Raw genomic sequence first — 21,130 nt, 5'->3', positions numbered from 1 at the left:
TTTGGCAATATCTAATAAATTTAAATACATGCACACCTTATAGCCTAGCAATTTCACTTCTTAATATTATCAGCCTAACAGAGAAATGTGTATATATCTTCAACAAAAGAACAAAAATGTTCACATCAGCATTGTATCTGTCATAGTCACTAGAAACAACCTAAATGTCCACCAATAGCAGAATTATATTCACACAGTCAAATAAAATATAGAAATGAGAATGCATAAACAGTTGTTACCCGGGGGGGGGGGGGGAGCCAGAAGTAGGATACACGTTGTGTGACTATTTACATAAATTTCGAAAGCAGCAAAAACTATGGGGTCAGAGGTGAAGACAGTGGTTAGTTTTAGGAAGGAGGGAAGGAGTTGTGATGGGGAGTATAGGGGGAGCTTCTAGATTCCTGGTGCTATTCTGTTTCTTGGCCTGGGTGATGGTTACATGGGTGAGTTCATTTAGTGATTATTATGTGTGCACTTTTAATGTCATACTTAATTAAAGCTTAAAAATTAATGGACTTTTTTTTTTTCCCCTTGAAGGCCTTTGAAATATAACTGTACCTCATAAAGGTCCTGCTATTGTCTCTGTTTAAGTTATGATCCCAAGAAATCCATCCAATCCAGAGACACGTAAACTCTAGTTCTAAGCTTGACTAGCTGTGTGACCTTGGGCAAGTCATCTTATCTTCCTTGGCCCTCCATTTCCTCATCTATAAAATAAAGGGGTTGAGAATTAGTGTCTTCTAAGGCTTTTCCAGATTTCCTGGGTGGTATAAATGGTTAACATGCTTGGCTGGTAACTGAAAGTTTGGACGTTCAAGTCCACCCAAAGGTACTGCAGAAGGCCTGGTGATTTACTTCTAAAAATCAGCCATTGAAAGCCTGCTGGAAAAGAGTTCTACTGGCTTAAGGCTTTCCCGGCTCTAAAATTCTGCTACTTAAAGTCATTTAAATTCTTGCTGCTTTCGTTTGCCACAAGAATAAGGAAACAGCTGCTGCTCCACACCTAAGACATTTCCTGGAGGTGTTGCATTTTTACATATTAATTGTGACACTGTTACCAATAACCCTTACCTTAATTTAACTGAGTATTAACTCTTCCATTAGTGCAAGAAATGCAGGACTTAAAGGAGGTACTAAACAGAGATGGACTGACACAGTGGCTGCAATAATGGGCTCAAACATAACAATGATTGTGAGGCTGGCACGGGGCCGGCGGTGTTTCATTCTGTTGTACACAGGGTGGCTACGATTAGGAACCAACTCAACAGCACCTAATAACAACAAGTAGAGTAACAGCATAATAATTCTTAAGGTAAAACATTAATGTGGTTACAGCCCAAAGGTGGTTTGTCATAAAGTATAGCGATTATCTGTCAATAATGCTTGTTTATCTCTCAGACTCCGGATGATTTTTCTATCCGTTGTTATCCCCATAATTTCTCTTTTTTGATCCTTTTTGCCATGATTGCATGCTTTGCTTCCTCATACATCATTCATAAAAACATACAGTAAGGAAACAAACTCTAAACAATGATTAACAGGAAAAAAAATTATATTTAAACTTACCAATCCTTTTTTTTTTTTTTTAATATCCCATTAAGACACCAGTATGTAAAAAGACAAGCAGGAAAATTGCAAATTCAATCTAACTAATAATCAAATAAACATTGTTGGAAAAGTCATCATTTGTTACTTATACAGTTGATAAATAGTTTTTAAATGAGAACACCCTGTGTTAGCAGGTACTTGTTGAAATTGGCACTGCCACACACTGCTCACGGGAGTTTAAACCCATACAATTCTTTTGAACAACAATTTGGAAATGTATACCAAGCCTCATTGCCTTTGATTAACAATACAACGTCCATAAATTTATCATGAGGAAAAGATAACAAATACTAAAAATGTTTTCTGAACATTGTTCATCAGTTTTATTTATAACACTGAGAAATAAAAACAGTCTAATGCCTTTTTTTTTTTTTTTAATGCCTAGAATAAAGATTTAAATAAGTTAGGATGCATATAAATAATGGAATACTAAAAATCATATTTATAAAAAACAGGATCTGATTTCTAATATAATCTCGACTGTTTTTTTTATGATTAAAAAACTGGGAGTGGAGAGGTTGAGAAAACATCAGGAAAAAATAATATTTATGAAGTTATCAAAATGTAAATATTGTGTATTAATTTAACTAAAAATAGAAATATACTGGTAGACTTAAAAAAAAAAAAAAAGAGTGTATATTGTCCACGTAGGTTTGGTGGGAGGTGGAGAGTGAGAATACAAATGGAACAGAAGAGCTAAACCTTTATCATTCATGGAAGGAAGTCAACAAAGCTTCTCAAATTGAATATAATCAAAGAAACAGCAAAATAAGTATGTTGTTTTTAAAAACAGAAGCATTAATACCAGAAGAAAAATAGTTGAAAACAGTTGCTGTGGGAAGTGAGCTTCAGAGCTTCACGGCAGTAGTACTTGTTATGCAAATTATGCATACAACTCACTAAAAATAACAAAATCGAAAGTTGAAATATATCGAACTGTTAACAGAAGTGGTCTTTGGGGGGTTAGTTCATTGTTTTTTTCCTGTTCTTTTGTATTCTCACGTTTTTCCTCGATAGCCATGTCCTAAAAATGAAGGAGTAGAAAAAAGACAGGAGGGCTCCATCTTTCATTTGTATGTTTTCCATTTTATGAAGTGTTTCCTTGTTTCATCTTGCTTATTTTGTTATTGATAGCTGCCGATGACTCCAACTCACGGTGACCTCATGTGTGTCGGAGTAGAACTGTGCTCCATAGAGTTTTCAGTGGTTGATTTTTCAGGCCTTTCTTTCAAGGTACCTCTGGGTGGAAGCAAACCTCCGATCTTTCAGTTAGCAGCCCAGTGTGTTAACTGTTTGTGCCACCCAGGGCCTACCTAATCCTCATAAAAATCAGGCGAGCCAGATACTATAACCCTGAAAGGATGGCACTTGTCCAGGGTCATACAACTACAGGCATTTTTTCTTTATGCCATGAGATATTAATAACTAAAAAAAAAAAGGCATAGCTGAGTGAGAGGAAGTGAGGGCTGGTGTTAACAGGTAAAACGGAGACTGGGTACCTGCACTAAGATAATGTGGATATAACATAAAATGTCCAATGAAAGCCAGTATAATTGGAAATGACAAGGTTACTTATTCCAAAAATTTAACTTTACCCATTTATGTGTACAATTAAATGTAATAAATGTTATTTATATACACAATTACCTGTCAACATAAATAAGGGTTTCCCTATGGGGCTTATAGTACATAAATTCAAATAAGAAAACTGTATTCCCTTGAAGGTCAGCTCAGAGGAGGTAAGATGGAAGCCAGTCACCTCTCTTGATAATTTGGATAATAGAGATAGTCCAGTGAGCATGTGATGAGTGATTTTGACAAAAGCAAATCAGGCTTTTTGTTTTTTTTTTTTAATATAGGCTCAAAATTAAAGTTATGTACACTTGAGAGTTTGGTTTTCTTATGATTTGATTCTCAGCACGATGAATTAGTAAGAGCAAATATGAAATGGAATTAAATTATACATAAAAATATCTTATAAGCTATATTCCTCTTCTCTATGTTTTTAATGCGGAGATGAAATGCTATCGCCCAGGAATCACTTTCCCTAACTCTAGAGACAGAATGAATTACTTCCTCTTCTACACTCAACACCACTAAGGTAATATTTATCGCACTGTATCATAAATAATTATCTATAGGTCTGTCTATCCTGCTAGATAATGAGTTTTAAGAGGGCAAAGCCAAGAGATTATTATTTTTTATCCTCAGTACCAAATAAAATACCTAGCTACAAAATAGGTACTGGTAAATATTTTATGTTTGAATTAATATTGATATTAATATTGAGCTAGCCAAAGATCACTCACAAGCTCAATGAAAAAGAAATAAACTGGAAAGGGAGAGTCCATAAATTTAGTGGAGATTCACTGATTTATTTCTTTTTGGTCCCACAACCATAAGCATGGTTTAATACGTAACTCAAATGCTACTTCTTCCATGAAATTTCTCCTGATTTTCCCAAATATCTCTTCCCTTATCTATGCTTCCAAACATTTTTACCTCTATCAAAACCCTCATCCATCCTCTCTCTTTTTCAAATTCCTTAAAGGGACAATATCCCATCTTTATCTCTGAATACACAATGTCTACGACTGGGCCTGGCACATAATGCACACTCAATATATGTTTGTTAATTGACAATTTATTAGACTTGAAAAAACTTAAAAGATTAGAGACCGTTTGGATCGTTTCTATTCACCGACTTCTTTTCAAACCGAGAATGAACACCAGGGTGGTCCTACGATCCTTTTGTCTTCCTGATCAGTCCTTCTATTGTGTCCCACTGCTCCTTGGTGACCTAACACACACACACAAAAAAAGTCTATTTAATGTGGTTCTCACATGTTTTTAAAGCTTAGTATCCTGGCTGCCAACATTATGTTATATACACAAAATGGTGTTACCGCCCTCAGATGGTTCTGTTGCCCAGAAATAAGCGCTGCCTCTCCACCATCGAATCTAATAACCTGAAAATATACATATATATATTAAAGACTCTGAAATAAACCATTTGCCATTCTCCCATCCTAACGATGGGATATCTCCTTGCACTTTCAATCAAAGCCCAAATTTAAAAGACAAAACTGATGATTAAACCTAAATTGATTTACTTTTGTTTAGAATTCTTTCCACCATCTCCACACACTCTCATTCTACCCAATCTTTAAGACCAACTTAAAGGCATGTCTACCGTGGCAATCTGCACGCAATAAAATTAATTTGTCAATGAATTAATTTCACAGGCTAAACAATATATATAATATTTTTATATTATTTACAGTTAAATAAATATTTTAAATTATACTTTCATTCAGCATTGTCAGGACTAGTTCAACAATATGTCCCTGGCCCCCAGCCTGCGCCCCTCAAAAAGTCAAGAAAAACAACAATGCTTACTGCTCCATTTATCCAAGAAGCATAATCACTACAAAGGAAAGCAGCAAGGTTTGCCATTTCCTCCGGAGTTCCTAGCCGACCACAGGGAATGTTGTCAATCACTTTTTTCTCGAAGGCTCCAGTTGGGTCAAGACGGCTAAAGGCACCCTTAGAAATTAAGAAAATGAGAAAAAAGAGTAAGTTTGTATTTTTTTAATGCAACCCCTCTCTTACTTAAGAAATGAATTTACGAAAACTGAAATAATACCATGGTAGTCTGTTCATACTTTAGGCCTTGTAAGTAACAGAATTTTCCCAAATTCTTCCATTTGCTTTAGCCCAAAAGAAGTCATTTTACCTAACTTTGACTTAAAAAAAAAAAAGCTGGAAAAAATGTTACATTTTTATCTTAGTTTCTTCATCCATAAAATGAAGATATCTGTCTGAGCTCACAAAATTGTTGTAGTCATCAAACAAAAAAAGTCATGTGAAAGTACTCTGAAATACATACATGTTCAAGGTGGTGGAGGTAGTGGTGCTGTTGTTAATTCATTTAGTAAACCAAAAAAAATGACTAAAAAGGAAAATTTAGGAGAGGGTTCTTTTCCTTCTCCTTTCTCCAAAAATAATGGGAAAGGAAGAAAACATGTAAAATATCAAATTCAAGTAACTCCTAGAGACAGAAAAACCATACCTAAAATTTACCACACAATTTTCATCTTCATGATGTGAAGGAACAAACCCAGATGAAGAATGGATGTATACTGATTAATAAAAGTGATTGGCCTTTTCTATAGTAGTGCCTTGAAGTCTAGGTGACAATTTTTCTCAGGAACACAGAATTGAGATAGAGCAAGCACTCAGGAGGCCCCTCATGAGACTTCCCATTCTCCCTGAACAAGTATAAAGCAACAGAGACAAAGGGTAACAACCGCCCCCAATCTTGATTGTATCAGTAGTTGCTAGAGAGCCTCTGTGCTTCTGTTTTTTGTTTTTAATTTCACTAAAACCACTTATTAGTTATTTGTGTACAAGTCATATCTCTACTACTAGGCCATAAGCTCCTTGATGACAAGCACTTTGTCTCAAATGTTTTTCTATCTTTCTCAGTATCTTTGAGCACACTAGTTAAGTGATCCTTCCTAGATGTCACCAGAAAACCAACTGCCATCAAGTTGATTTCAACTCATGAAAACCCCATGTGAGTCAGAGTAGAACTGTGCTCCACAGGGTTTTCAGTAGCTGATTTTTTAGAAGTAAATCAGCAGGACTTTCTTCTGAGTCACCACCTCTGGGTAGACTCAAACCCCCAAACCCATGGTTAGCAGCTGAGTGCGTTTACCATTAGAACCACCCAGGGACTCCCTCCGAGATATTAAGGTCCTAGAAAGAAGCGTCTATGACTATGGACTTCTTTTCAGATAGTTTTAGCACAGTGCCACCCTAAATCATGAATACATGTTTGTCAGTTATTTTTCACTAATTTTATTAGACTCTAATTGGTTATACTATTGACGTATCAGACAAATAAGATATTCAAGCAAATTTCACTCATTCGAGTAATTTTTCTTTCCATTTTCCACCCCTCTAAACTGCTAAATAAACTAATACAGCCATTTCCCTGTTAATATATAATATGCCAGGTAATATTTAATACCCAAAACCCAAATGTTCCTTAGTTATCTAACTTGACCTGGGCCTTCAAAGCTGATCCCAGTTTGGATTATAAATTCTTGCTTTACATGAAAACAAAAGAAGCATGAGAATAAAGTTGTTTGGGGGCAATGTGAGAGAACAGAGAACCTGTGGACATGCTGAGCAATACCTCCAAGAGTGTTGGTGATAATTATGAGTTGCAATGAGTATCCATAAAGATTACCTATTAGAGGGAAACACATGCCACCATCAGAAGGGTTTTTAATCGCGAGATGTGGGAGTTAGATGACATGCATAATTGCGTGTTTGAAAGTGAAAAGGCACAGACGTGAGCTAAAGAAAACCCACCTATAACAAGACCAAACCTGTATAAATTTCCAGAATATCTCTTAAGCTAAAAATAGAATTACATTTCCATGATTTAAAAAAAAGACTGCCAGTCAAAGTCTTTAAAGTACGATCAAAATTAAGAAATACAAGACAATAACAGATCATTGAAGCAAATTGGACAAAATGTCAACACTGATGGCATTAAGGATCCCAGAAAATTAAGATGCTGAAATTGACCTTAGTAGGAAGTTGCGCGGGTAATAGGGAACCCAGGGTTGAGAAGGGAGAGTGTTGACATGCTGTGGGGTTGTTAACCAGTGTCATGGAACAATGTGTGTACTAACTGTTTGATGAGAAACTAGTTTGTTCTGTAAACCTTTATCGAAAGTTTAATAAAAAAAAAAAAAAAGAAGTTGCATGGCTGCCACAGTCCTGCCTACAACTTTGTTTCTTATATGAAATAATGATAAAACCCTCTTCCCCACCACCAGGGCTCCAAACCCAGATATTCCAGAAAAGTCCCTCATAAAACAATCAGAATACATCTATTAATATCGCATTCTTTAATCTTCACAGAAACCCTGGTGGCGTGGTGGTTAAAGTGCTAGGGCTGCTAACCAAGAGGTCAGCAGTTTGAATCCTCCAGGTGCTCCTTGGAGACTCTATGGGGCAGTTCTACTCTGTCCTATACAGTCACTATGAGTCAGAATCGACTCGATGGCAGTGGGTTTGGTTTGGTTTTTTAATCATTCACAATGTGATAATAAGCTAGGTAAAACTTACTTTGGTTTTTATAGTCCCCGGTTGAATTACGTTGAATCGCATTCCATATATACCCCATTCAGACGCAAGAGATCTAAAAGGTAAAGAAAACAGATTCAAAAATATTATACCATACGTTAAAAATACTTACAGTCACTGTGTACTTACTACATGCCAGAGACTACAACTCCAACATGTAGGTACTATTATTATTCCCTGTTACATATAAAGACAGGGAGGTGCACAGAGGTTAAATCATTTGTTCAGGGTCATGTGGATACAGAGTTAAACTCAAGGGGTCTAGATTCAGCATTTGTCCCCTTAACCACTATGCTATACGACCTGCCATTTACATTTTAGGACCACAAAACCCAATATCATACATTTTTAGAGTATTTATTAATTAACATAAAAGGTGAGAGATTCATGCCCCTCCGCCCATGTTTTCAGTCCTGCATTTGTAAAATCCGATATAACTTTACTTATAGCCTTGCTCGTTGGATTAAAGGTCTGCAACATCAGAAGCGCTTTAACTAAAGAGACAGATTGCAGAGATTTAAAATATTAACCACATCCATGTTAAACTAGACTTTAATGCAATTGTTGAGCTGAGCTTGAAAGGAAAGAGGAATCTAATAAAATCTTGTTAAACACACGGATGCAAAATATAAACATGGAGCCTTGAATCAACCTGTCTTAAATGCCTGATGGTGTTTTTGTTGCTAGTTTCCATTGCGTTGGCTCCGGCTCAGGGCACCCTTATGTATAACAGAACAAAATGTTGCCAAGTCCTGGGCCATCTTCAAGATCATTGGAATGTCTGAGTCCTTGATTGGTATTTTTAACTTTTATTATCTAAACTTATCTTAGGAATTTATATTGGCATGTATATATATATCTACATATTCTTCATCTAGTTCCAAAAAATGACTTGAAGTAGCTTAAAAGAAAGCATATAATGCAAATTTGAAAGTAAGAGAGAGAAAAAGAAACGAGGCTAAGGAAATATAACAAAGCCACTAATAAACCTAATACTAAATGTACTGTGAAGCTCCATATAATTACAACAGGTGGATCACAAATTTGTATCCTTCCCACGATCTTATGCAAAAAAGGGAAGACTAATCAGTTACACAATTCACAATGTCCATAAAAAAATAAGTAAACTAATTACTCAGGAAAAGCACAACTGTTTCTGATACAAAAGTCAGAAAAATATTTCTTTCTAGAAGACTTTTAAGAGAGAAATCGTATAATACAGTAATGTGGTTAAGATACTGTATTCTTACAATAGATAAATGGGACACATTTTATACAACTGTAAGATATCCATTAACATGGCCAATTCGGTAAAAGCAATTCTAAAGGGTAAGTAGGGGGTAAGAATGATGTTGTTGTTAGTTGTCATCAACTCAGCTCCAAATGATGGAGACCTTATGTTATAGCAGAACAAAACAGCAAAACAGTGCCTGGTCTTGCACCATCACCATGATCTTTTATATGTTTCAGCCCACTGTTGAGGCTATTGTGTCAATTCATCTCATTGAGGGTTTTCCTTTTTTTCACTGAACCTCTACTTTACCAAACATGATGTCGTTCTCTACCGACTAGTCTTTCCTGATAACGTGTCCAAAGTAAGCAAGATGAAATGTCGCTATCCTGGTTTCTAAGAAGCATTCTAGTTGTATTTCTTCTAAGACTGACTTGTTTGTTCTTCTGGCAACCCAGACGATATATTCAATATTCTTTGCCAACATCAAAATTCAAATGCAACAATTTTTCTTCTGTCTTCTTTCTTCATTGTCCAGCTTTCATATGCATGTGAGGCAACTGAAAACTGGCTTGTGTCAGGTGCATCTTAGTCATCAAAGTGACGGTTTTCCTTTTCAGAACTTTAAAGAGGTCTTTTGGAGTCCAGGTACTATCTGTGAACCTGACATAATTCTGGCATGCATTTTAGAGAAATGGGTAGGCTGCAACTCTTTAAGGCAACGCCTTCATAAAAAATTGCTTCTCTGAGTGATGTTTTTGACAGAATTCATCACCATACTTACCCCAAGCATATACTTACAGTGCTTCTACTGTGAATTGCCAGGGAAGTATTAACCTCTTGTCTTAACCAAATCACTGAGATAAGTGAAGTTCACATTATCCTGTGAAAAAACTGAGCCCCCTACTAAGAAAAACTGCCTGGAGGTACACCGGATGAATTTGTTGCAATGCTAGCATGGTCTACTAGCTCTTCTTAAACCATTTTGTAATCTGAAGAACTATAATACAATAAAGAATGCATCTCATACAGTCTGCATGTTTAAATGCTACCACAATATACTCAATATGTGTTAGCCATTATTGCTGCTCTTTTCAGTCATGTTTTTTATGTACTTAATACATGCCAACACTCTGTAAGTGTTGATCACTCTCAAATAAAGTCAGTCCCTGCTCTCAAAAGAGGTCAACTTGGTTGTTTAATAAACTAGTTACTATACCGGGAATTGTGAGATGTGTGCCACAGCTGCTTGAAGGAAGAAGCAGCTAAGTCTACTAGGAATAAGAGAAGGCTTTCTTGAGGAGGTGATATTTGAGCTGACATTTAAAGAAGGATTAGAAGTTTGCTAGAGGGGGATGGGGGGTTACACAGGGTGGGATAGAGACAGGAGAACAGCCTAGGCATACGGGCCAGTATGAGTAAAGAATAAAGGACAAAGGCACAAACAACAGGCAGTATTTGGGAATCTACAAGAGCTTATTCAGTGTGACTGTGCACCATAAAGTAGGAGAAGAGAGCTGATGGGAGTTCAGGCTGGAGAGGCAGACATACGTTTATCGAGCACCTACTATGTGCAACGTGCAATGCAGAGGTACAAAGAGCTGTGCAGGATCATAGTCCTTAAGGGACATGAAACTTAAAACTCTAACAAGAGTCAAGCATCCCACCAAACAAAGATTGATATTGTACAAATGGGGCCAAATAATCAAGTTCTAATCCCTTATCTCCAATTTATATCTCACCTTCAAAACAAGTAATTATCTCTATTCAGACTAAGATTCAACTTTTCAATATAACACTTCTTTCTATCTCAAGCAAATGTGTGTTATTCATTTAAATGTTAAAAGTACTAGACAAAATCTTTTATTTAACAATACTGCAATTCAACACACATTGAGCACCAGCTCTGTACCAGATCCCACTGAGCAATGGGGACACAAAGATAAATGAGACATTCTAACGGAGAAGTCAGGTGCATGAGCTTGCTTTAATGATATGTTCCACAGAATTCTATCATGCCCTTCTCTGTGTCCCTGCTATAATGGTACGCTGTGTTCAATTTAGAATCTTCAACATTGGATGACATTCATTTATTAGTGTGCTTGCATTCTCACTGGATTGAATTAAGCAAATCTTTAAGGGTGCACAGAGTAAGGAATGATTAATTATGTCTCATGAAATGAGAAAAAACATCCAAGAAGACGTGATATGATGAGAGCCTTGAGGGTGGGCAAAATATCACAAGCAAATTCTAACACTAGCATAACCCAGGAATAACCCACTGCTGTCGAGTCGATTCCAACTCATAGTGATCCTACAGGAGCGGCTGATGGATTCGAACTACCGGCCTTTTGGTAGCAGCCACAGCTCACTGTAGCTTTTAACCACTGTGCCACCAGGGCACCAACCAGGAATAGAGAGATGAAATTATGTGGCATGTTAAGGACATACGGAGTAGTTCGATGGGAATTAAGGCACAGGATTAATGGACAGAAAGGTATACGACCTTGAGCCCTGGTGAGGCTGAGGACTGCTCTATTTACTTCACTCTTATATCCCTGGTACCTAGTACAGTGCTAGGCACATATAATACACTTAACAAATGTTTATCTATTAAATGGATTAATGTAAACAAATGACTAAAAAGAAAGGCAGCAACAGGCCTGTTTAGAACATCATATTGATGTTTTGGCTTTGATTCCAGAGAATAACGGAAAATAATCCAAGGTTTTTAGCTAGAGAGTATCATAATCAGATATATACTTTTAGAAGGATAATTCTGGTGGGAATGTGAATAAAAATAAAGAAGGGAGAGACTGATAGCAGAGGAACACAGTTTTATCACAATAAGCCAGGCAAGCAATGATGAAAATCTGTATCATGGCAAAGACAATGGAAAAGGCCAGTGGGCAAGAGATTCAAAAGGCAATCATGCACTGCTAAGAAAAGGCCACTAGACCTGGCAAGTGGTCACTGATCTGTGTTAGTCCTATTAATCTCGTACAATGCGTACAAAAAAAAGCATAACACGCTGTTTACAAGAGGTCAGAGGTAGCACAAATAACGATACAAGGTAGAGAAAAAAATAGAAAAAGCTATACTTCTGCATTGTATTATCATCTGACCTTCAAAAAAAAAAAAAACTACATATGACTACCCGAATTTAAAATTAAATAAAATTTAAAACTCAGTGTCTCAGTCACAGTGGTCACGTTTCAAGGGTCCAATGGCTGCATGTGGCTCTTGGAGAGCACAGATTTATAGGACATTTCTATCACTTCAGAAAGTTGTGGACAGTGCTGCTATAGACAAATAGAACTCATCGAGGAGACAGAATATTTCCTGGTGCACCTGCATTAGTCTTTATTTCACTTTTCTCTCGGCAGAGACAAGAAAGCAGGACCTTGGTTCCATCAGCTATCACAGCCAATTTTGCATCATCAGCAGCAGGACTGATGGAGGGCTACTCACTTGCACATGGCTTCTATACCCGCTTTGGCAGAAGCACTTGGTACTACAAAACCTGTTCCGGTCTCAGCATAGATGGTTGTAATAGCAAGAAATGCTGCTCCTGAAATTTTAAAAGGATAGAGTTGATTTATAATACAGCTGTATCAATACTCATCAGGAAAAAATGGCTCACGAGAATGGGATCTGATTCACGAAGGTATAACAAAAACACGCATTTTTGAAAACTTGACTAGTCCTAAATTAAGAGGAAATTTTAATCTAATAAAACTGCTATATCTTGCTACTAATCTTGCTGTCATTCACAATGACCCAACCCACAGGTTGGAAGTCTATACTAGGTGAGTCAATAGCATAGCCCAAATCTCAGGGGTATGACACTATAACCTGTTACCACAGAGTCAATTTTGACTCCTAGTGACTCTACAGGACAGAGCAGAACTGCCCCACAGGGTTTCCAAGACTGTAATCTTTATGGAAGTAGACTGTCACATATTTTCCCACAAAGTGGCTGATGGGGTCGAACTGCTGATCTTTCGGTTAGCAGGTGAGTGCTTAACTACTGCACCACCAGGGCTCCTATGATACTATAACACCTTGTATAAATTAGCTGGGCAGGATTTTCATTAACTAACCATTCATTTAAATAAGAATAGATTAGAATCAAAACTAAATAAATAGGAACTTCTATCTCCAGCCATGATGTGCTTGCGTTCCTGCTGTAAAGAACAAGACACAACTATTTCCAGATGCTGTACAACAGAGGGAGCCCTGGTGGCATAGTGGTTAAGAGTTTGGCTGCTAACCAAAAGGTCAGCAGTTCAAATCCGCCAGCCACTCCTTGGGAACCCTACGGAGCAGTTCCACTCTGTCCTATAGGGTCGCTATGAGTCAGAATCTACTTGACAACAATATATTTGGGTTTTTTCGATACAACAGAGAGCAAAGAACAGTGATCCCTAAGAGAAGGAATTTCATGACGAAATAAGCCCTAAGATCACTCCAGATTGTTGCCTGGAGGTGCTATATATAGACTGTGGCACAAGAAAAGAGAACCAAAGGAACACTTGGTTTTCTCACTGAGTTGAGAAGACACAGATCAGAGTTTGGGGAGGGTGAGGAAACTGCAATTTGTGGGTCCTCCAAGAAGGAAAGTATGTGAACTCCATAAATTGGCACAGAGTCCACTTGAGTCTTTGACCAAATACCAGGCTGTGCATGTTAGGGTCAAATTCCATGAAGTCAGACAAAGAAAACTGCTGGGTATCTGTAAGCTGAACAACTACCAGAGCTCACACAGAACTGAAAGAAATCTGAGTTTCAGGCAGCTTTGCTGAACACCCAGTGCTTTCAGTAGAGTTCAGGAAGGCCAAGCATTAGTAGGAGGTCTAAAGTAGCCCCAAAGTAAAAGCTACTCCAGATTTACTCAAATAAAACTTAAAAGTGAGCCTTGAAATGATCAAGCTGATGCACAAGTAACTTAAGTGCTTGAAAAAAATAAAACTCAACACACTTCAAAGAAAAAAAAAAATTAAAGACATTTAACAACCTAACATTCAAGGTTTGCAATAAAAAAATTGCCACACATGAAACAGAAACATAACCAGAAAAATCAGTTAATAGAGTCCCCAAAATGACAGAGAAGACAGAATCTGCAGACAAAAACCTTAAAAATGCTATTATAAATATGTTCAAAGATTTCAAGGAACACATGAATATAATAAGGAGAGAAAGGGAAAATATAAAATGAGAACTAAATAAAACTTCTCAAGCTGAAAAAATAATATCTAAAATAAAATATTAAATGAATGGGCTTATCTGTAGGAAAAAAAATTCATGAACTTAGACACAGCTTTATTGCTGTGTTTTTTATTAAAAACTATCCAAAACGAAAGACAGAGAAAAAAAGCTGAAGACAAAGATGGAAATCTCAGCAATGCAAAATAGTATCAAGTGTTCTGAAACATGTATAACTGGAGCCCCAGAAAGAAGAGGACAGAAAAATTTCTTAGAGAAATAAAGGCTGAAATTTTTCTAAATTTGGTTAAAACAATAACCTAAAGATCCATGGAGTTAAACAAATTTCAAGGAGTATAAACACAAAGAAAACCACACCAAGGCATATCATAGTTGAATTGCTCAAAACCAGTGATAAAGAGAAAATCTTAATAGCAGTCAGAAGGAAAAATAATATACATGGGGAACAAAACATAAAAAAATTCAGTAAGTTCTCATCAGAAACAATTTGCAAGCTAGAAGACAATGGAATGACATCATTAAAGTGCTGAAAGAGAAAACCTGTCAACCCTGAATTCCACGCTCAGTGAACAGAGCCTTCAAAACTGAGAGTGATATTTTCCTGACAAAAGTTGAGAGAATTTCTTGCCAGTAAACCTGCATTACAAGAAATGTTAAAGGACATGATGAACGTAATCAATGTCGCCAAACTGCACGTGTAAAAAAATGTTTCATTAGCAAATGTTTTGCTATATATATTTTTCACAATTAATTAAAAAAAAAAAGACATGTTGAAGGAAGTTCTCCAGGCTAAAGAAAAATGATACTAAATAAAAACTCAGGTTTTCAGAAGGAATGATGTCAGAAACAGTAAACATAGATAAATATAAAACATGTTTTCTTATTTTCTTAAATATCTTTCAAAAACAATTGAGTTTATAAAGCTAAACTAAAAAGTGACACTATACATACCATGATCTACAATGCCTGGCACATAGTAGGTTCTTAATAAACTGACTGAATGAATTAAAGTGTAAAAGTGTAACCTTTGGCTCCTGAGAAATCAGTCACTTTCTAGTTTTTATTTATCCACACTGGATAAGACAGTATTCTACATCTGATATTTGCAAATGGATCAAAATATATTTATATACTTTACAAAATACTGCATACTTCAGGAAATTTAAACGTGAAGAACTAAAAGGGAAATAATTTGGAGAATATTCAAATAAGTTTTTCTCTTTGCATATTTAATTTCTCTTTCCCTCCGCATTTTCCAGAGTAGAAACAAAACTCAGCACATCTTGCACCAGGCGGGGGCGGGAGAAGGGGGCAGGAGTACCATTTTGAGGATATGAGAAATAAGAATGGTTATGTTAGTCATTCATGTAACTCCCTTTTTATAACAAACTCAGCCTTTCAAATTTCTGAAAATCACTTAGCTTTCAAAATCTTACTCTGTAAAAGAAGAGAGATGTGGAACATCAGTGTATCCATTACAGCACACTGGCAGCAGATGTCAACTGCATCATTCTTACAGCAAAATTACAAAAGCTACTTTAAAAAGTGGCAATTACTTACACTAAGCAAATGTCCCAATACCAAGTGTACTATCTTCTGATTAAGATTCAACGGCAATGTTTCTTGTAATGTAGGAGAGGAGGAGTTAAGCCATTATTGTAGAGCGTAGATACTAAAAATGGAAGCTACTGCCCTCCTCTCTTTCTCCTTATACGTCTTATTTTCTCAGCCTAGCAGATTTGAGTAGCCCACTCCTTAGAATAATATATTGCTGCTTTTAGTGCCTGTGAAAGGGGGGTAAAAATTTTAAATTGAACTGTTCCAATAGGATGCATGCTGCATAGCAAAACAATTAGCAATTGAACTTCAAAATATGAAAACCCAGTGGTACTAAAAACTCAAAGTACAGAATTCCCAGAATCCCAGGGTTAAAAAAAAAAAAAAAAAAAGGGTTAGTCAGAGATATATTCTTCTTTTTGAAGGAAGGTCAATTATTTCAACTAGAATAATTATCCACAGAAGAGGATTGGAAATGGCAAGTTTCTAACAGCCCAGTGCAGACAACAGAAATTAATCTATGTCATTTCGTAAGGTCAAGACCATGGACAAAAGGAGCAATAAATGAAATAAATATTATGATAACCATCCTTCATTCTTTCAAAATTTAAAAAACAGTAACAAAGAAACACTGTCTATTAAAAAAGATAAACTATGTACAAGATTATGTTCCAATTTCAAAAAAAGACTAGGAAGCTTTAAAATCTTTTTTCAATTAAAAAAACTGCTGCTGTCACTAATGGACCATAACTACCACGGCCTCCACCAGTCTGAGTCCAGCACAACTGGATGGTACCTGGCTAACACCACTGACTGCTCTGACAGGGATCATAATAGAAGGTCCGGGACAGAACAGGAGAAAAATGTAGAACAAAATTCTAACTCACAAAAAAAAAAAAAAGGCCAGAATCACTGGCCTGACAGAGACTGGAGAAACCCCAAGAGTATGACCCCCAGACACCCTTTTATCTCAGCAAAGAAGTCACTCCTGAAGTTCACCCTTCAGCCAAAGATTAGACAGGCCCATAATAGGAAACAAGATTAAAGGGGCATACCAGCACAGGGGCAAGGACTAGAAGGCAGGGGGGGACACGAAAGCTGGCAATAGGGAACCCAAGGACGAGAAAGGGAGTGTATGGACATGTTGTGGGATTGGCAACCAATGTTACAAAACAGTACATGTACTAATTGTGTGATGAGAAGCTAGTTTGTTCAGTAAACCTTCATCTAAAGTACAATAAAAAAAAATTGTAAAGTAAAATAAATAAAGAAGACTAATGTAAAAAAAAACCAGAGTAACTATCTTTTTAAAAGAGTATTATCTACTAAGTAAAGACACTTCTCATTCAAACCTTTAATATAAATGCATCCCTCATGTAACCTGAAACTTGCAGGTTTAACTACAATAAGTGGTATCAGGGCTCTAGTTTTTTTAATCTATTTTGAGTCATAGTCTAAATTTCAGATACTTGACGGTCTCCTTGTAAAAGAAGCAGTAAAAATACACTTATATTGGAGAAGCCTAACATTTTCTTTAACAGCTGACACTGACTGAACACTCGTCTGGACTAGGTACTATTCTTAACGCTTTACAGACACTGCCTCATTTAATCATCGCAGCAACCCTAGGATAGAGGTATTATTATTATCCCCATTTTACAGAAGTGACTGAGGCACAGATGGCAACTTGCCCAAGTTTACATGACTAATAAGTGGTGTAACCAGGATTGGAACCAGGCCAGTTTGGCTTTGGAGTATATACTCTTAACTATGTAAAACTCCTTCTCCAGGAAATTTCCAATTACACAGTTAAAAAGAAAAAAAAAAAAAATTATTTTCAAAATTCCTAAATCACCTTCCCTTTACCTTATCTAAACAAAACACAAAAGTAATAGATGCAGTAAAATGTTTCATCAAACTAGCAAGATCACTATAGCAAAAAAAAATTTTTAAGTGATTTTAAAAGGATACTGAAGAAAGGTTTGAAGTTTGAGTTCACCCAGAGGTGCCTCAGAAGAAAGGCCTGGGATCTAGTTCCAGAAAATCAGCTATTAAAAACTCTGTGGAGCACAGTTCTGGTCTGACATGCATGGGGTCACCATGAGTCACAGTCAACCTGACAGCAACTGGTTTGGGATTTTTGGTTCTAAAGTGCCCTAATAAAGTCTGATTACTACAAATATGTTTTTAGATATTCTTTAAATGTACCCACTGTTCAAAGGAAGCATTGGACATATACAAAGAAATGTACCGATATGGTTCTTACAGACTTTAAAATCTAAACAGTATACAACTTGAACTCATGCTACTGACACATATGAAAAGCCTTATTCTTCTTCCCATCTACTCTTCCTGGTTCTGAAAGACGGTGCATGTGTTTCCATTCCAGTTGATCATGTCAAATGACTCATCACGATCTTTCCCCATAACGGTAAAGCTAAAAGGCATTATCGAAAGGAGCGTTAACGATTTCCTCAACTCATCTTCTTTTTGTGGGACTTAAAAATACGCTTCCTTCTGAAAACAAAGCACCGTCTTTGTGCTTAGTGTTGGCTTAGGGAATGGTGGTGCAGAGGTGAGGAAAGAGTGTATTCTGAGAGGTGAGAGCATTTCCAATCCTGATGGATAGGAAAAGGAGACTTACAAGCTTAAAATCATAACAACATGGAGCATGACTGAAATGCTAAACTGTGCATCACAGACTGCTTCATAGGGGAACGGGACTAGAGCTGGGCATGAGTATTCTGTACAGCTTGGATAGGGAAAGGATGATTCTAGTTAGAAGATATGTACAGGAACAACCAAACAAGGGACTATTCTGGAAGGACGTGAGCCTGGACAGGCTGAGAGAGTGAGATTATGGACAATGAGGGAAGAGTAACTGGCCAGATACAGTATCTATGGGTCTGGAAATAAGAATACTTTGAAATATATTTTTTATGTTTACAGTTGACATGCTATGTAATCTTGGAGAACAGCAGGATAGTTAAACACCTTGTGTTTTCTGATCATTTATTTTAACTTAGCAGCAAAAACAGTATGAACTATTTTACTTAGTTCAACTTTTGACAAAAGTACCAAGGTAATTTAGTGGGGAATGAATGGATAGCCACATGCAAAAAAGCTCAGGTCAGGCATTAGTAGGAAGTGGAAAGTAGCCCAAAACCTCATATCATATACAAACATTAACTCAAAATGGATCACTGACCTAAATGTAGGACTAAAATTATAAAACTTAAAGAAAAAAAAAAATGAGAGAAATTATTTGTGGCCTTGGGCTAGGCAAAGATTTCTCACACAGAACTCAAAACGCATGCAGAATTACTTAAGTTGGGCACATCAAAATTAAAAACCTTTTCTTTTCAGAAGACACTGCTAATACAAAAAAAGATGGACAGAAAATATTTTCAAAACATATAATTGATAAGGGACTTGTATTCAGAATGTATTTCTTTTAAAACTCTTTCAATTTAATACCAAGAATACAAACAATCCAGTTTAAAAATGGACAAAAGATTTGCATAGGCACTCATCAAAGAATATGTACAAATAATGAATAAGCACATGAAAAGATGCTCAACATCATTAGTCTTTAGGGAAATGTAAAATAAAACCACAAATGAAAAACCACTATGCAAAAAATGACTAAAATTTGAAACAGATTGATAATGGCAAGTTTTGGCAAAGGTCTGGAACAACTGCAACTTGTAAATTGCTGCCAAAGTAATATGGCTGAACCTGTCTGGAAAATAGTTTGGCAGAGTCATCTAAACTTAAATTTCTTCTGCTCATCAAAAGACACTATTAAAAAAATGAAAAAGTCACATACTGGAAGGAAATATTAATACATATATCTGACAAAGTAATCAGTCCAGATTATATAAGGAATTTCTATATATCAATAGTAATAAGTCAAATAAACCAATAAAAAATGGGCTAAGCGTTTAAACAGATGGTGAGAACTGATTTGAAGGTGGCAAGAGGGAACTTTTGGAGGCTATGGAAATGAACTGTGTCTTAATTAGGGTAATAGTTATGTAAGCATATACATTTATTAAAACTTACCAATTTGTACATATAAGATCTAGGCATTTCACTGCATACAAATTTTAGTTCAATTTTAACAAATAAGGATAACGTATTAGAGCTATATTACTCACTGATTTAATCTTTTCTTGAATCTGTCTGTATTTCAGCTTATTTGTATCTGTTTCTTGAGTTTCATAGTGATTCCACACTGGTATGCAAAAGTGCTCAGTAAAATATCAAGTCCAACGGGGTACAAACCCATTGCCATCGAGTCAATTCCAACTCATAGTGACCTAGAGGACAGGTTAGAACTGGTGTGGCTGGTGGATTTGAACTGCTGACCTTTTGGTTAGCAGCCCATCTCTTAACCACTACACTACCAGAGTCCTGCAGGGGTACAGAGCCATAGTGGCGCAGTGGTTAAGAGATCAGGAAACTAGCCAAAACGGCAGTTCAAATCCACCAGCTGCTACTTGGAAACTATGGTACAGCTCCACTGTGTCCTGTGGGGCTGCTATGAGTCAGAATCGACTCAGCAGCAGGTATTTTTTTTTGTACAGAGGTACAAAATATTATCAATGCTACTTCAACAAAATACTTATTATTATATATCCTAAAATTACCTCTTATTAGTTTCCGGAAGTAACTAGTATTTCTAACAATCCAGGATTTGATGGAAAAAATCCGTATTTACCCTATCCACACCTTTGTGACTAAATTCTTAATAAAACCCTAAATTAACCTCTCTTTTAATATTTCTTCATTGCAAATTCTCTCACTCTCTTAATAAAATTAGGTACTCTTTTCCATATTATTTTTATATTTTTACATTTATATGTGATTTTCTAGTGAAGAATGAACTTAGCGATGATATTGTCAATGTCCTTTCCAATAAGGATCAACCATTATTTATTGACCTTTGTAGCTAAAAGACAACACTGGGCTAAAGTCTTTAGAAATTCCCTAAATCTTTTATTTGTTCATAATTATTAGTTTTGCATTAATGCTGTTAAAAACATATTTTAACAACATTCCTCTAATTCTAGTCTCTCTGCCTCTGCTAAGCTACTACAATTCTCTTGATCTTCCGACGTCTGCTGCCCACTCCCTAAAGGCACATTGTCACCAATCCTGCCCCTGACAAGCGAGCTTCTATCTCTCGGTTGCTGGTGCTGTTACCTTCTCTAGTCTGACTTCCCAGATATCTTATTTTTATTGACTTTTAAGATATTAGACCACCTAACATACTTCTGGAAACCCTGGTGGATGTAGTGGTTAAGTGCTATGGCTGCTAACCAAAAGGTCGGCAGTTCA

The 21,130-nt window shown here is 36.4% G+C and overlaps 1 protein-coding gene across 2 annotated transcripts in view; it reads right to left on the bottom strand.

Moving 5' to 3' along the window:
• Positions 1-4,232: 4,232 nt before the first annotated feature.
• DECR1 (2,4-dienoyl-CoA reductase 1) overlaps positions 4,233-21,130 on the bottom strand; it is a 44,547-nt gene continuing 27,649 nt past the window's right edge. Inside the window, exons 6-10 of one of the 2 annotated variants that reach the window (XM_064267890.1) lie at positions 12,476-12,575; positions 7,756-7,828; positions 5,008-5,154; positions 4,515-4,577; positions 4,233-4,408 (exon numbers count right to left, since the gene is read on the bottom strand). In XM_064267890.1, the coding sequence (XP_064123960.1) occupies positions 4,349-4,408; positions 4,515-4,577; positions 5,008-5,154; positions 7,756-7,828; positions 12,476-12,575 (443 nt within the window). In that variant the 3' untranslated portion in view covers positions 4,233-4,348. Of the gene's footprint in view, positions 4,578-5,007; positions 5,155-7,755; positions 7,829-12,475; positions 12,576-21,130 lie in introns of both variants that reach the window. The other variant, XM_064267889.1, reaches the window with a different exon arrangement.

The sequence above is a fragment of the Loxodonta africana genome, chromosome 14 (assembly GCF_030014295.1).
Source record: "Loxodonta africana isolate mLoxAfr1 chromosome 14, mLoxAfr1.hap2, whole genome shotgun sequence".
Classification (NCBI taxonomy): Eukaryota; Metazoa; Chordata; class Mammalia; order Proboscidea; family Elephantidae; genus Loxodonta; species Loxodonta africana.
This window is presented reverse-complemented; position numbering and strand designations above follow the sequence as displayed.